Below are 15,679 nucleotides of genomic sequence, written 5' to 3'. Positions count from 1 at the left end.
GGCACAGGAAGGGTTTTGTGGCTCCCGGTCTTTTCTTTTCTGTGAGAAACGGGTCCAAATGGGTCTTTGAGTGTTTAAGGTTGCAGACCCCTGGTCTAGGGCATCATTTCTCAATCTTGGGAACTTGAAGATGCGGGGTCCTTAGTGCTCTCTGAGCTTGGTGGTTTTCTTGCAGACATTTCAGGACCCAGCTAGGGAACATCATCAGTGCTAGAAGGGAGTGGGGTTTGTGGAGAGGAGGAGGACTGTGGGGTCCTTTGGTGCTCTCTGAGTTTGGTGGTTTTCTTGCAGACGTTTCCTAACCCAACTAGGGAACATCATCAGTGCTAGAAGGAAGAGGGATTTGCTTCCTGTGTCTATAACCCCACTCCTCCTAGCACTGATGATGTTACCTAGCTGGGTCATGAAACATCTGCAAGAAAGCCACCAAGCTCAGAGACCACCAAGGACCTCCACACTCCTCCTCCTCCTCCTCCTCCCCTTCTCTTTTGCAAATCCATTTCCCTGCCAGTACTGATGATGTTACCTAGCTGGGTTATGAAACGTCTTCAAAAAAAGCCACCAAGGACCCACACAGCTCAACCCTGAGCTACAAATATAGAATAGAATAGAATAGAATTAGAATAGAATAGAATAGAATAGAATAGAATAGAATAGAATAGAATAGAATAGAATAGAATAGAATAGAATAGAATTTTTATTGGCCAAGTGTGATTGGACACACAAGGAATTTGTCTTGGTGTATATGCTCTCAGTGTACATAAAAGAAAAGATACGTTCATCAAGGTACAACATTTACAACACAATTGATGATCAATATATCAATATAAATCATAAGGATTGCCAGCAACAAGTTATAGTCATACAGTCATAAGTGGAAAGAGACTGGTGATGGGAACGATGAGAAGATTAATAGTAGTCAGATTTAGTAAATAGTTTGACAGTGTTGAGGGAATTATTTGTTTAGCAGAGTGATGGCCTTCAGGAAAAAACTGTTCTTGTGTCTAGTTGTTCTGGTGTGCAGTGCTCTATAGCGTCGTTTTGAGAGTAGGAGTTGAAACAGTTTATGTCCTGGATGCGAGGAGTCTGTAAATCTTTTCACGGCCCTCTTCTTGATTCGTGCAGTATACAGGTCCTCAATGGAAGGCAGGTTGGTAGCAATTATTTTTTCTGCAGTTCTAATGATCCTCTGAAGTCTGTGTTTTTCTTGTTGGGTTGCAGAACCGAACCAGACAGTTATAGAGGTGCAAATGACAGACTCAATAATTCCTCTGTAGAACTGAATCAGCAGCTCCTTGGGCAGTTTGAGCTTCCTGAGTTGGCGCAGAAAGAACATTCTTTGTTGTCCCTTCTATTCTAATCGGTACTTTTTAAGATACGTGTGGACTCGGCCTGCTGGCTGGGGAACTCTGGGAATTGAACTCCCCCCCTCTTCGAGTTCCAAAGGCTGAGAAACACCACTCTACAATCTACCAAAACTCACAAAAGAGTTGTGCTGCATCTTTTGTGGATTAACATTTAAAAAAAAAAAAAAGCTTGCATAAGATGCTTTCCGAACACGATCTACTGCAATGTAAACGCTGCGATATTATTTAGGAGACACTAGGGGGCGCTGTCGTGTGATTATTTTCACAGCTATTATACCTCTTTATGGAATGATTAGGAAAAGCTGAAAATCTTATGATTTCATATGTGTGGGAGAGAGAGAGAGAGAGAGAGGGAGGGAAAAAATGTTCTTTGAGTTAAGGGAAGGTTGCCATTGCAGTCTTTAAATCGGAGACAGGCAGCCTTTGAGCAGTTGTGCCCTACCCTTCATTCTCCAGACCTCCGTCGGGAGTCGGAGGAATAAAATTTTCCATTCCTGTCGTTCGGCTTCTTTAAAAGGGTTTTCAGAAAGCCTTAGAGGGGAAGGTAAGTCACTCCCTTTCCTCCCTACCGAGAAAAAGAGGAGGAGGAGGAGGATCCAAAACCACGCTATCAAATCCCATCGTTTTTCCAGCCACATATTCTCAGGGCAAAAAAAAATCAGAATATCGCCTGTTGCCCTCTATGGAACCAGCAGTTAAATTTCGAACAAGCAGGATTGGAAGAAATACAGATTGACCGTAATGGAGGCAAAAAATTTCCAGGTGCTGGGGCTTTTCCCCATTTTACGACCTTCCTTGCCACCGTTGTTAAGCGAACCCCTGCCTTTGTTAAATGAGTCGCGCGGTTGTTGAGTGAATCCGACTTCCCCGTCGATTCTGCTTGTCAAAAGGTCGCCAAAGGGAGGGGGGGGTCACGTCATGTGACCCCGGGGATATGGCAACCGTCATAAATACAAACTAGTTGCCCGGTGTCCGAATTTTGATCCCATGAGCGTAGGGATTGCTGCAGAGGTCGTAAGTGTGTCATAAGTCGCCTTTTTCAGTGCCGTTGTAATTCCGTCACTAAACGAATGGTTGTAAGTCAAGAACTACCTGAGGTTGACTCAGCCTGTGGGTAAATGGTTGGGGGCAAGAGACTGACCCTGTTAAAACTGCTTACAGTTAAAACTGCTTTTACATCGCCACGATGTAAAAAAGATGCTGAGACTCTAGAAAGAGTGCAGAGAAGAGCCACAAAGATGATTAGGGGACTGGAGGCTAAAACCTATGAAGAACGGTTGCAGGAACTGGGTATGTCTAGTTTAATAAAAAGAAGGACTAGGGGAGACATGATAGCAGTGTTCCAATATCTCAGGGGTTGCCACAAAGAAGAGGGAGTCGGGCTCTTCTCCAAAGCACCTGAGGGTAGAACAAGAAGCAATGGGTGGAAACTCATCAAGGAAAGAAGCAACTTAGAACTAAGGAGAAATTTCCTGACAGTTAGAACAATTAATAAGTGGAACGACTTGCCTGCAGAAGTTGTGAATGCTCCAATACTGGAAATTTTTAAGAAAATGTTGGATAACCATCTGACTGAGATGGTGTAGGGTTTCCTGCCTGGGCAGGGGGTTGGACTAGAAGGCCTCCAAGGTCCCTTCCAACTCTGTTGTTATGTTATGTTATGCTACCTCTATTGAGGGTTTTGAACTTGGAATCGTCTCTTCTTGAGAAGACCACGGACAGCCAAGAAAACCCCAAAAGTCAGGGGTGAAATGTAAAATTTGCTACAGGTTCTGTGGGCGTGGCTTGGTGGTGGTGGGGTAGTGTGACTAGCTGGGCGTGGCCAACTTTTTTTTTTTTTACTTTTAAAAGCATTTTTTCTACAACCTCTTCAGCCAAAGAGGTTGTTAAAAAGGCTTTTCAAAGCCTGTGATGATCAGGCAACTCATCTGGGATCGCCAGAGGGGGAAAAAAAGCTTTTAAAGGGTTCTGGCGATCCCAGCTGAGCTGCCTGATCGCCAGAACCCTTTAAAAGCATTTTTTCTACAGCCTCTTCGGCCGAAGAGCTTGTAGAAAACATTCTTTTAAAGGGTTCTGATGATCAGGCTACTCAGCTGGGATCGCCAGAGGAAAAAAAAGCTTTTAAAGGATTCTGACAATCCCAGCGCCGTCATCATTTTTTTTTTTTTACTTTTAAAAGCATCTTTTTGGCAGAAGAAAAAATGCTTTTAAAAGTTTTTTTTAAAAAACCTCTGATGATCGCACGGCTCAGCTGGGGTGGGGGGGGGCAGGGATTTTTGCTACTGGTTCTCCAAACCACCTGCCGCCATCGCTACCGGATCGGTCCAAACCGGGAGCATTTCACCCCTGCCAAAGGTGCTTTTATTTTAAAGGCATCTGGACTTTTTGATTTTTTTTAATTTTTTTAAATTAAAAAGTGTTTTATCAAATATACAGTTAAAAACATTTTACATAGTGCGACTTTTCTGGTTCAGACATTTCCATCAAGTTTTACCTTGCAACAAATACAATTCATATTCGATATATAAATATGTACGGTCTATCAAAATTCAGACACATAAATCTCTTCGTCTGTGACAATTACTTTCAGTACCAATACAATTCCTACCTATCCCATAATACTAACATAATAATTTTCCAACTCTCGACTTATCAATATTTCTTTATCCCGACATTCCTCCTCCTCTCAAAACCATTGATACATTTTATTCCAGATTTCATGATATTCCGTTTCACCCTTGTCTTTGAGTTTTAGAGTCGGCCCGTCCATTTCTGCACAAGTCAGTATCTTGTTTAATATCTCTTCTTCAGGGGGGCTCTCTTTACTTTTCCAATTTTGTGTGAAGGACTTTTTGATTTTTCTTTAAGACATTTCACTTTCTCATCCAAGAAGTTTCCTCAGTTCTGACTAACTGGTGGGAAACTATGATCTGGACAAATGAAAACCTCCGTAGACAAACAGATGGACCATTAAGACAATCAACCCAGAGTTCTGACTGAAGGTTCAAATGATTCTACTTTGGACATGTGATGTGAAGAGAAGACATTGATGCAAGGAAAGGTAGAAGGGACACTCAGTGACCCGGTGGAAGGACTGAGATATGGTGGTACCTTGATATTCGTTGGAAATCCATTCCAGAAGACACAAAGAATACTAAAACTTGAGTACTGAGAAAACAACGTGATTTATCACGTGACTTGCTATTTCAGCCACAAGAAATAGTCACGAGACAGCCAACGTGAGCAAGTTCTTCCTTGCACGTCGAATACAGGGAGGAAGGCGAGTGCCGGGACAAGATTTCAGCTTCAAAACTGAATTCAGCCGAAAACTGAATTCAATGAGTTTTGAAGCAATGATGGGCGCACGGTTGGAAGACCTGACCTAGACAAATGAGAATTTTTCTTTGGTCAATTCCTGAGGTCAATTTTTGCAAAGTTAGAGCCAAATCTATCTGTATGGTCGCTAGGAGCATCGTAGACCGAGCCAGGTCCAAAAATGCTAGTGAATTCCTGGACTCCTGGCAGTCAGACAAATCAGCCATCGACGGGCACATAGAGATAAGCGACATGTACACACCATTCAAAACAGATAATCCGAAAGCTAAAAAAAAAACCAAAAGACTTCCTTGCCAACACCAACTTCATGGCACATAATCAGTCTATTGATCATTCGATTCCTGGGGTGCTAAGTTAGGGCCGAATCTCCAGCCTTCCCTCCCTTGATATCTTTCCCGGAGGACAAACGCGCACCTCAATAACAGCGTGTTTCTCCGTGAAGAAAAGAATCCCGCAGAAGTCCTGTAGAGGATGATGCAACTCTCAGAGGCCAGAATCGGCGACAAATATACACTCTAAACACGGCAGCATTTCCCCATGGGTTAAAAAAAAATATAGATCTTCATTTTGTACAGCATTGTTGTACTTGACACACAATGTTTGTAGGCTCCACGGTTCATCCGGCAAGAATTTCTGATGCAATTTCACAAAATGTAAATAGCTATATTACAGGAAGGGTTGAAGAATAATGTAAACCAGGGGTCCTCAACCTTGGCAACTTTAAGCCTGGAGGGCTTCAACTCCCAGAATCCCCCAGCCAGCAAAGCTGGCTGGGGAATTCTGGGAGTTGAAGTCCGCCAGGCTTAAAGTTGCCAAGGTTGGAGACCCTTGGTTCCAGATCAGTTGAAGAAGGGAGAACTGTGGATGGATCCCTCGTTTTGTTTAGTTTTGGTATTCCCAAGAGTCATCTTCAACACCAGTCTTCAAAAGCATCAATATTCTTCCCACCCTGTCCCCAAACGTGCTTTTTCAAAAGGCAACTGGACTTCCTTTGTTTTTCCTTGGAAGATGTTTCGCTTCTCATCCGAGGAGCTTCTTCGGTTCTGACCGAATGGTTGTGGATGGAAGGATTTAGATTCCTTGCAGTCGGTCTGGTCGTTCGTACTCTCTCTGAGAGTCATTGTGGCCGCTTGGAGGTTTATCTGCGCCCTCAGGGTCACCTTAGCAACCTTCCTTCCAGTCTTCACCGTTCAGTCAGAACTGAGGAAGCTTCTTGGGTGAGAAGCGAAACCTCTTCAAGGAGAAATGAGGTCCAGTTGCATTTTGAAAAAAACACCTTTGGGACAACCATGACCTGGATGACTGAGAATCTCCTATCCTGCTAGTTTGGATGGGTGGGTGGGTCCGTGGATGGATGGATGGATGGATGGGGAGAGACGGAGGATGTGAGGGATAAGAATATATAACAGATAGTGCTTGGCTTGCAACCATTAAGGGACCATTCAAAGTTCAGTCAACTGAACATTCAAAAATGTATCACAAATACCATTGACTGGTGCTAATGGTTGATACAGGTTGCTGCCAGCGTCCTAGGTATCAACCAAGTACCTTCTTATGATGTACGATGTTCCGAGTAGCGCAGTTTTTTGCAGTTCCGCTGGTGTCATTGCAGGAAGCTGCAATTTCTTGGTGTGTTTTGTAAAATTCTTGGACATGGTACCAAGTGCCCCAATGACAATGGGTATCACTGTTACGTGTTTCATCCATAGCCATGTAGTTTTGATGGCCAGGTCGCGATATTTCATGATTTTTTTCCCAGTTCTTTTTCTTCGACTCTGGCATCTCCTGGTACCGCGATGTCAACAAATTGTACATTTCGGTTTTCAACAGTTCTGATATCTGGTGTGTTGTGTTCCAAGTGACGATCTGTCTGTATTCAAAAGTCCCACAAGATCTTCACCTTCTCATTTTCTATCACTTCTTCCACTTTATGTTCCCATGACTTTTTGGATACAGGCAAGTCATATGTTTTACATAATGACCAGTGGATTTATTTAGCAACTCGGTCGTGTCTAGCTTTGTAATCGGTTTGTGCGATTTTGCTGCATTCATATATTAAATGTGAAACAGTTTCGACTTTGTTGTGGCAAAGTTGGCAGTTTGGATTGCCGGTGGATTTTTTTATTATTATAGAATAGAATAGAATAGAATAGAATAGAATAGAATAGAATAGAATAGAATAGAATAGAATAGAATAGAATAGAATAGAATTTTTTATTGGCCAAGTGTGATTGGACACACAAGGAATTTGTCTTGGTGCATATGCTCTCAGTGTACATAAAAGAAAAGATACGTTCATCAAGGTACTGTGATTATTGTTATTGTTGTTATTTATTATTATTAATTATTTTCTTAATGCCACAGGCACAGCTGAGGGCTTTCATCCCCGAAATGCTGAAATACTCAACGGGTCGCGGAAAGCCGGGCTGGGGGAAGGAGAGCTGCAAACCCATTTGGTGGCCAGAAGACATTCCCTGGGCTAACGTCCGCAGTGATGTCCGGACAGAGGAGCAGAAGCAGAGGGTAGGTCTTCAACGTCGTCTTCCTTCTACTAGCAACTGGCTTTTCTTAGGTTTGGGACACGGTGAGGCCTAGAAACTTTGGGGCTTGATTAAAGTGAGAACAAAAGGCACTCAGAAGACAGGGGTGTAAACTCCTTAATTTTACCCCCACGTATGGAGAATACCCCGCTATGGTTTCAACTGGAAAACGATGAGCATCCTAGACTGAGCCAAGTTCTAAAAAATGCTAGAGAATTCCCTTGTAAATAGAGGTGTTTACAAATCCGCGGTGTGGCTCAGGCTGTAAGAAGCCTGTTATTAAAACACAGCTGCCTGCAATTACTGCAGGTTCTAGTCCCGCCAGGCCCAAGGTTGACTCAGCCTTCCATCCTTTATAAGGTAGGTAAAATGAGGACCCAGATTGTTGGGGGGGGGCAATAAGTTGACTTTGTATATGAATATACAAATAGAATGAGACTATTGCCTTACACGCTGTAAGCCGCCCTGAGTCTTCGGAGAAGGGCCGGATATAAATGTAAACAAACAAACAAAAAAATCAGCCATCCATGGGCACGTAGAGATAAGATACGTTTGCACACCGTTCAGAAATGGCCGTCAAAAAGCTAAAAGGCCAAAACTCTTCTTGGCCAGCAATGAACGCCCCGATAAGCAGAAATTAACACCAAAATTAATACTAGACCAACAATCAAGCAATAAACAATACCCCAATCAAGGCATTACCAACTCAGACAAACCATCAAACATGAAACAACAGCCTAATCAAGGAGCCAGCTAGAATACTCCAACTGACACTGACAGGGCAGGCTACTTGTATATAAATAGAGTGCAAACCCCCCATTCCTTTCTGGACTGATGGTGTTACTTAGTTGGGTCACAAAGTCGTTCTCCTCCTCCTCCTCCTCCTCCTCCTCCTCGCAATCCCCCTCCCTTCTAGCACTGATGATGTTACCTAGTTGGTTCATGAAACAACCACAAGCCAATAACCAAGCTGAAAAACCTCTTTAATCAGATGGCTGTATTGCATTGCATCACATCCTGGAGAATCAGACTAGCCAGTTTCCCACCACCTTGGCCTTTATTTATTTATTTATTTATTTATTATTTAAATTTCTATACTGCCCTTCTCCCGAAGGACTCAGGGCAGTTTACAGCCAAAATAAAACAATCAATATAAAAGTTAAAACCAATTAAAAGCAAAAAATTCAACGTCGGCTAGACCATTTAAAAACCGATAACCCCATTTGAAACCATTTAAAAACCATTAGGCCAGTCCTGCGCGATGAAACAAGAAATGTTTTCAGCTCACGTCGAAAGGTCCGGAGATCAGGGAGTTGGCGAATACCCCCGGTGGTAGCTCATTCCAGAGGGTTGGTGCCCCCACAGAGAAGGCCCTCCCCCTGGGGGTCGCCAGCCGACATTGTCTGGCCGACGGCACCCTGAGGAGACCCTCCCTATGGGAGCGCACTGGTCGATGGGAGGCCGCCGGTAGCAGCAGGCAGTCCCGTAGGTAACCCAGTCCTAAACACAACTCATGGTTTTCCAGATAGGCTCTTTCAAACTATGAATATTAACAAGAGTCGCAGAGTTTGGAGGGACCTTGAGGTCTTCTAGTCTAGTCCAACCACGCAGGAAAACCTATATCCGTGATGGCGAACCTGTTGTGCCTCGTCCGCTTTCCCCGCAGCCGGGGCCTTCTTATCTGCTTCCGAACGCTGAGGAATGTCCTAGCATGCCTCCCGGCCCCAGCCCTGACTCCATGCCCTGACAGGCTGAGGAAGAAGAAGCGCCTCCAGCCCCCAGAAGCCTCCAGCCCCCAGCTCTGGCTCCATGCCCAGGCAAACGGAGCAACTAGACCCCTCCCCCTCCCCCACAGCATGTGAGCCTGAGGAAGGTCAATTACCAACAGCTGCAGACTGGAGTGACCCTCGCTTCAGGAGAATTGATAGGCGGCGTCAACAGAAGGAAGGGAGGGGCAGGCCTGGATAAGTGCTGAGTCATGGAGCCACACCCCATGGCCTATATAAAGGACCTGCTTTCTGGCAGTCTCTGAGTCAGGCAAAGTCTAAACATATCTTGCTGAAGTCACTTTCTGGTCTCCTGCCTGCCCTGAGGACTTTGCTAGGACTTTGGCAGAGCTGCAGAGGCACGCCTGATTCGGATTTCCCTGACCCGGCCGTCAGCGGAGGAGTGGGACACAACAGTTGGCGAGCCTATGGCACACGTGCCACAGGTGGCACACGGAGCCATATCTGTGGGCACACGAGTGTTGCCCTAGCTCAGCTCCAGCGCGCATGCAGGCACCGGCCAGCTAATTTTTGGGCCTTCCGGCCTCCAGAGGCCTCCAGGGGTGTGGGGAAGCTTCTGGAGCCTGGGGAGGCTGAAAAACAGGCCTACCAGGCCCACTGTGTCATCGTGTGCAAAAAGTGAGGGGAGGGTGGGGGGGGGGGGGGGGCACGCATATGCGGGGGGGGCAGGCGGGGTGCGTTGAATTATGGGTGTGGACACACACACGACCACCACCACCCTGTGCTCCCCCCACTTTTGGCACACGACGGTAAAAAGGTTAGCCATCCCTGCCCTGTACCACTTCAGACAAATGGATGTCCAATCTCTTCTCAAAAACTGAGAAAAAAAAGTGTTGGAGCACCCACAACTTCTGGTGGCAAGCTGTTCCACTGGTTCATTGCCCTCACCGTTAGGAAGTTTCCTCCTTAGTTCCAGGTTGCTTCTCTCCTTGAGGAGTTTCCATCTGTTGCTTCTTGTCCTGCCTTCAGGGGCTTTGGAGAATAAGTTGAACCCCACCTCTTCTTTGTAGCAATTGCTCAAATATAAGGGCCTCTGGTGGCTCAATGGACTAAGTCTGTTATTAACACAGCTGCTTGCAATTGCTGCAAGTTCAAATCCCACCAGGCCCAAGGTTGACTCCGCCTTCCATCCTTTATAAGGTAGGTAAAATGAGGACCCAGATTGTTGGGGGCAATAAAAGTTGACTTTGTATATAATATACAAATGGATGAAGACTATTGCTTGACACACTGTAAGCCGCCCTGAGTCTTCGGAGAAGGGCGGGGTATAAATGTAAAAAATATATATATATATATATATAAATGCAAATAAAAAAAAAAATATTGGAAGGTGCAAGAAATGAGAATAATATCATATTTTTGCTCCAGTAAATCTGACTCATAGGATCTTAGGGCTGGAAGAGACCTTGGAGGTCTTCTAGTCAAACCCCAAGCCAAGAGACCTCCCACCATCTGAGACAAATGGTTGTCCAATCTTTTCTTGAAATCCTCCATTGATGGAGAGAGCCCACAACTCCAGGAGGCAAGTGATTCCACCATTCTCACCGTTAGGAAATTCCTCCTCATTTCAAGGTTGGCCCTCCTTCTGAGGCGCTTCCCCCCCCCCCAATCTGCACTGGGTAAAATTTACCAAGTGGTTTAAATGTTCTCTGGGTGACAGGACCCCAAGTTTGCTTTTGTCAAGGTAACAATTCAAGAGCTGACCAGCTGATGCAATGAGGGGAATGAGTCAGCAGGATTTTTGGCTGTGATCCCTTTAAGAGCCTGTGTAATAAAAAGAGGCCCTGCTAGAGGGTTGGTTGGTTCCTCGCGTTTCTTCCCTGCTGTAATTGCTGTTTGTTTAGATACCGCTGTGTAGCACATGTATGTATAGTATTCCTATATTCCTACTGTAGATAAAAACCAGTATTAGATACAAACCACAGTTGACTGTATTTGCTCCTGGCTTGATACACGGGATAGACCTGTGCACACACTGGCAGCTCTGTAGCTGCTTGGCTGCATCTAGCAATGACCTGCCTCTCTCGGTCCCCCTGATCTTTTCTCCTCTCTCCTTCTCACCTGTCCTCAGGTGTCTTGGACCCAGGCGCTGCGGACGATTGTGAAAAACTGCTACAAGCAGCACGGGCGGGAGGATCTGCTCTACGCTTTCGAAGACCAGCAGACCCAGTCGCTGACCGCCACGCACAGTATCGCCCACCTGGTTCCCTCCCAGACGATGGTCCAGACCTTCAGCAACCCTGACGGCACGGTGTCCCTCATCCAGGTGAGGGTTTGCAGGGCGACTCAGTTCATGCCACGCCTGGGCCTGGCGTTCGGATCGTGTCTTTGGGGTGGGGTGGAGGGGAGAGAGTTCTGGGTTCTCCGTGCTGAGCGAAAGCAGGCTTGGGATCCACTCACTCACGATTAAGCCCAGAGGTTCCAGCAATTAGATCTGGGGGAAATGGGCAGATTCCGGATCTCCTGAAGGACCAAGGAATGTGATCTTTTCCCTTAAAAGCTGTGTGTGGAAACAGCATGGGACTGTTCATATTAGGGATTTTTTTTTATAGGGTTCTGTAATAGTGAAGTAAAAAGTATGTGATCATATTTTCACAGAAAAAGGAAAAATTGGATGTGCTATAATTTCCCTCCTTCTTTCCTTCCTTCCTTCCTTACTCTCTGACCTAGGCTTCCTGAAACAGTAAAAAGTACACAATTAGTCCCCAAAACCCTCTTTTTATTTCAACGGCTGTGAATTCTGTTCATTCACAGATGAGTCACAAATAGTTGTTAAAGAATCCTTCGGGATAAGGCTGACAAGCACCCGTCTTTCTCTCCCTTGACACGCTGCCAAAGACCTAATTGCCAATTAGCTTTGCAAGGCCACAAGGAGCACAAAAACAGAGCTTCAGAATTTAAACCGGCCAGACCGAACAACGCTGCTTCCTGCAAAGGCTCACGTGCCTTTGCTCCTCCTTTATGTGTCTTATGGGAGGGGCCAATCATCTCCAAGCCCTACTCCTGAGTCGTCCCTTTTGTCTTAACTGTTCTTGCCTTTTGGCAGCTCTGCACATGAGCGCACTGGGAACAGGCTCCCCCTGTTCCTCTGCCTCGCTGATGTCTGACTCTGGAGGCTCCGGAGGCAGCAAAGAACTACCAGATGGCCTTGGCCCCCTCTCTGCCTCCGACGCAGAGCCCTCATCCAAGCCTTCCCCAGACTCCAGGACTGGCCCACGTTCCTCCCCAACCTCCTCACTGTCCGACTCTGCTGCCAGGCCGCTGGCAGACCACAATACCCTTCCTTCATTCCTTCCTTCCTTCCTCTTCCTCCTCCCTCCATCTATCTTCCTTCCATCCTTTCTGCCTTCTCTTGTCTTCTTTACCACCTTTCCTTCTTTCCCTCCCTCCATCTTTCTTCCTTCCATCCTTTCTTCCTTCTCTCGTCTCCTTCCCCTCCCTCCCCTCCTTCCTCCCTCCCTTTTTTTTTATTTGCATTTATATCCCGCCCTTCTCCGAAGACTCAGGGCGGCTTACAGTGTGTCAAGCAATAGTCTTCATCCATTTGTATATTATATACAAAGTCAACTTATTGCCCCCAACAATCTGGGTCCTCATTTTACCTACCTTATAAAGGATGGAAGGCTGAGTCTACCTTGGGCCTGGTGGGACTAGAACCTGCAGTAATTGCAGGCAGCTGTGTTTTAATAACAGACTGCTTAGTCTGTTGAGCCACCAGAGGCCCTGCATTTTCCTTCCATCTTTCCTTCCTTCTCTCATCTACTTCCCCTTCCTTTCCCTAACTTCCTCCCTTTCTCCCTCCAGCTGCCTTCTTTCCATTCTTCTCTCTTTTCTTTTTTTTCCTCCCTTCTTCCCTCTCTCCGTCCCTCCCTCCCTTCCTCCCCTCATCATGATGTCATTGGTCCGATGTCTCACTGTCAGTGTGTCCCTCTCCTTCCCAACCAATACGCTCCCCTCCCTTCCCCTCGTGGATCTCCAGCCACCCACCCACCCACCCGGCTTTGTGACTACTGAGACCTCGGGAGGAGACCCTGGTGACTTTTGGGTATCTTGCAGGTTGGCACCGGAGCCACAGTGGCCACCTTGGCAGACGCCTCTGAATTGCCCACCACTGTGACGGTCGCCCAGGTGAACTACTCCGCGGTGGCTGATGGAGAGGTAAGGGGTCCCTTCAGAAGCACCCGCGGTCTCTGCTTTCATAAAACGAATGGCAGCTACGGCCGTAAGTCCGTAAGGGCTGCTTACACTCATCTCTTCCTTTCAATCGGGATCAAGTCAGGAGCCCACAACGAACCACTGCTTTTAAAAAAAAGGGTGTAAAATCGGGGCACGGTCACACGGCGACTCGCTTAGCGACCAGACGCGGCTTCAGGCCTCCGTTCCCGTCGTAAGTCGAGGACCCCCCTCGTCCTTGTGGTTCATTTCAACCGAGCTGAAACCAAGGGAGCTCAGGCTGCTCGGCAACTTCGGAAATAACGTCGGACTGAACGAGCCAATTTGGGAATCCGATAACAGTTAAATTGGGGAAGGGGAGGGAGGTTAAACCCCCCCCCCTTGCTCCCCCCCCCTCCCTTGGTCTCCAGGCCTTTGTAGCAGCCTCGTTCTCCCCACCCCCCAACAAAACGGTGTAGGATTCTCGGAGCAATAGAGGGCAGCACAAAACAGCTTTGTTTCCTCCAGAAACCGGATTTCCATCTGAAAACCAGCTAAAAATTGTGGCTTTTTTGTGTCTGCGTTCTTGATTCCGCCCTTGAAAATTTGTTCGGGAAGACAAGCCTCCATTGTCTTGAGCAAGGCTGGACCCTTTTCCCCCTCGCTCAGGCTTTTTGCAGGCACGTTAAACCCCCCTGCTCTGATAGTCCTCGACTTACGACCATAAGCCCTCGGTTTCTGACCATCAAGGAGCCTGCCCAGGCTGGCCGTAAAACTGTCATCCACACGACCTTCCACTCTAATGAGCTTTTTTTAGGCATTGGTCGTTAAGTGAACGCCGCGGTAGTAAAGCAGCCGTCATGGTCATTAAATGAACATTAAATGTTAAGTGAACCAGTGTTTTGCTCTGGGCTGTTTTTGCCAAACTTTGGAAGCCAATTATTCAGTAAAACGGTTGTAAAATGCAGGATGGTGCAAATGGCCATAAATGCAGGTCACGGGGCTGCAGGATGGGTTGGCTTACGACCACAACGGAGGACAAAATTTACGTCCCTAAGCGAGTTTTGTTAAGTGAATTTTGCTCCATTTTACGACCTTTCTCACCACCATTGTCAAGCGAATCACAGCGGTTGTTAATCTGGCTTCCCCATTGGCTTCGCTTGTTGGAAGGTCGCAAGAGGGGGATCCCATGACCTTGGGACGTTGCGACCGTCATAAATATGAGTCAGTGGCCAAGCATCTGAATTCTATTCACATGGCCATGGCAACGCTGCCGTGGTCGTAAGTGCGAAAATCGGTCGTAAGTTACTTTCTTCGGTGCTGTTCTAACTTCGAACGGTCGCTAAACAAACTGTCGTAAGTCGAGGGCCGTACCTTTCGGAGACCCGTCATAACTTTGACCACTTGCTAAATGACCAGACGTAAGTCAAGGAGTCCTGCAACAACGGGTCTCTCGTCTCCTCCATCCCGCCAGGTGGAACAGAACTGGGCGACGCTCCAGGGGGGCGAGATGACCATCCAGACCACCCAGGCCTCCGAAGCCACGCAGGCAGTGGCCTCCCTGGCCGAAGCCGCCGTAGCCGCCTCGCAGGAGATGCAGCAAGGGGCCACGGTCACTATGGCGCTCAACAGGTAAGGGAGGGGTCCCCATTTGAACCTTTCCCAGATCTCGGGAACCCATGGCTTTCTTTCTTTCTTTCTTTCTTTCTTTCTTTCTTTCTTTCTTTCTTTCTTTCTTTCTCTCTCTCTCTCTCTCTTTCCTCACTCCTTTCCTCTCTCTTCTTGCTTCTTACCCCTTCCTTCCTTTCTCTCTACTTCCTTCTTACCTGTTCCTTCCTTCCTTTCTCTCACTCCCTCTCTCTGCTTCTTTCTTACCATTTTCTTTCTTTCTTTATCTTTCTTTTCCTTCTTTCCTCCTTCCTTCCTCTCTTCTTCCTTCTTCCTTCTTTCTTTCTTTCTTTCTTTTCCTTCTCTTTCCTCCCTTCCTTCCACTCTCCTTTCTTTCTTTCCTTTCTTTCTTTCTCTCTCTCTCTTGCCTCCCTTCCTTCCTCTCGCCTTCATTCTTCCCACCTTCTTCCTTCCTCTTTTCTTCCTTCTTACACCTTCTTTCTTTGTTTCTTTTTGTTCTTCCTTCCTCTCTTTCTCTCTCTCTCTCTTTCTTTCTTCACCCATCTCACTCTCCACAGCTTTAGCTTTTCCTGCAGCTGTCACGTTCCCTTCAGCACCGGAACGACAGAACTAATCTACAAAATCTTTTTTTTTTTAAGAAATAGGGTTCTCATTTCCATTCTCCAGCGAGCAACCCAGGTTTTTTTCGGTGCATCCTCGGGAAATGCAGTGACTGGCATTTTGGGAGGGGGGGGGGCGCTGCTCGAATGCCAACGTGCTGGATGGCTGTAGGGTGGTATCCCCTTCCCCACCACCACCACCCCGGTCCCACCCAGCCTTTGCCAGCTTGCTGGCTCAGACTCTGCAGCGCAGAAGCCCAGGCCTTTCG

The 15,679-nt window shown here is 46.7% G+C and overlaps 1 protein-coding gene across 2 annotated transcripts in view; it reads left to right on the top strand.

Moving 5' to 3' along the window:
• Positions 1–15,679, top strand: part of NRF1 (nuclear respiratory factor 1) — a 57,352-nt gene that overhangs the window by 28,603 nt on the left and 13,070 nt on the right. For both annotated transcript variants that reach the window (XM_058190638.1, XM_058190637.1), the window contains 4 exons: positions 7,068–7,226; positions 11,102–11,296; positions 13,087–13,188; positions 14,657–14,814. In XM_058190638.1, coding sequence (XP_058046621.1) covers positions 7,068–7,226; positions 11,102–11,296; positions 13,087–13,188; positions 14,657–14,814 — 614 coding nt within the window. The remainder of the gene's footprint in view (positions 1–7,067; positions 7,227–11,101; positions 11,297–13,086; positions 13,189–14,656; positions 14,815–15,679) is intronic.

This window comes from Ahaetulla prasina, chromosome 7 (genome assembly GCF_028640845.1).
Source record: "Ahaetulla prasina isolate Xishuangbanna chromosome 7, ASM2864084v1, whole genome shotgun sequence".
In the NCBI taxonomy this organism is placed as follows: Eukaryota; Metazoa; Chordata; class Lepidosauria; order Squamata; family Colubridae; genus Ahaetulla; species Ahaetulla prasina.
The sequence above is the reverse complement of the archived record's forward strand: the minus strand, read 5'-3'. Positions and strand labels throughout refer to the sequence as shown.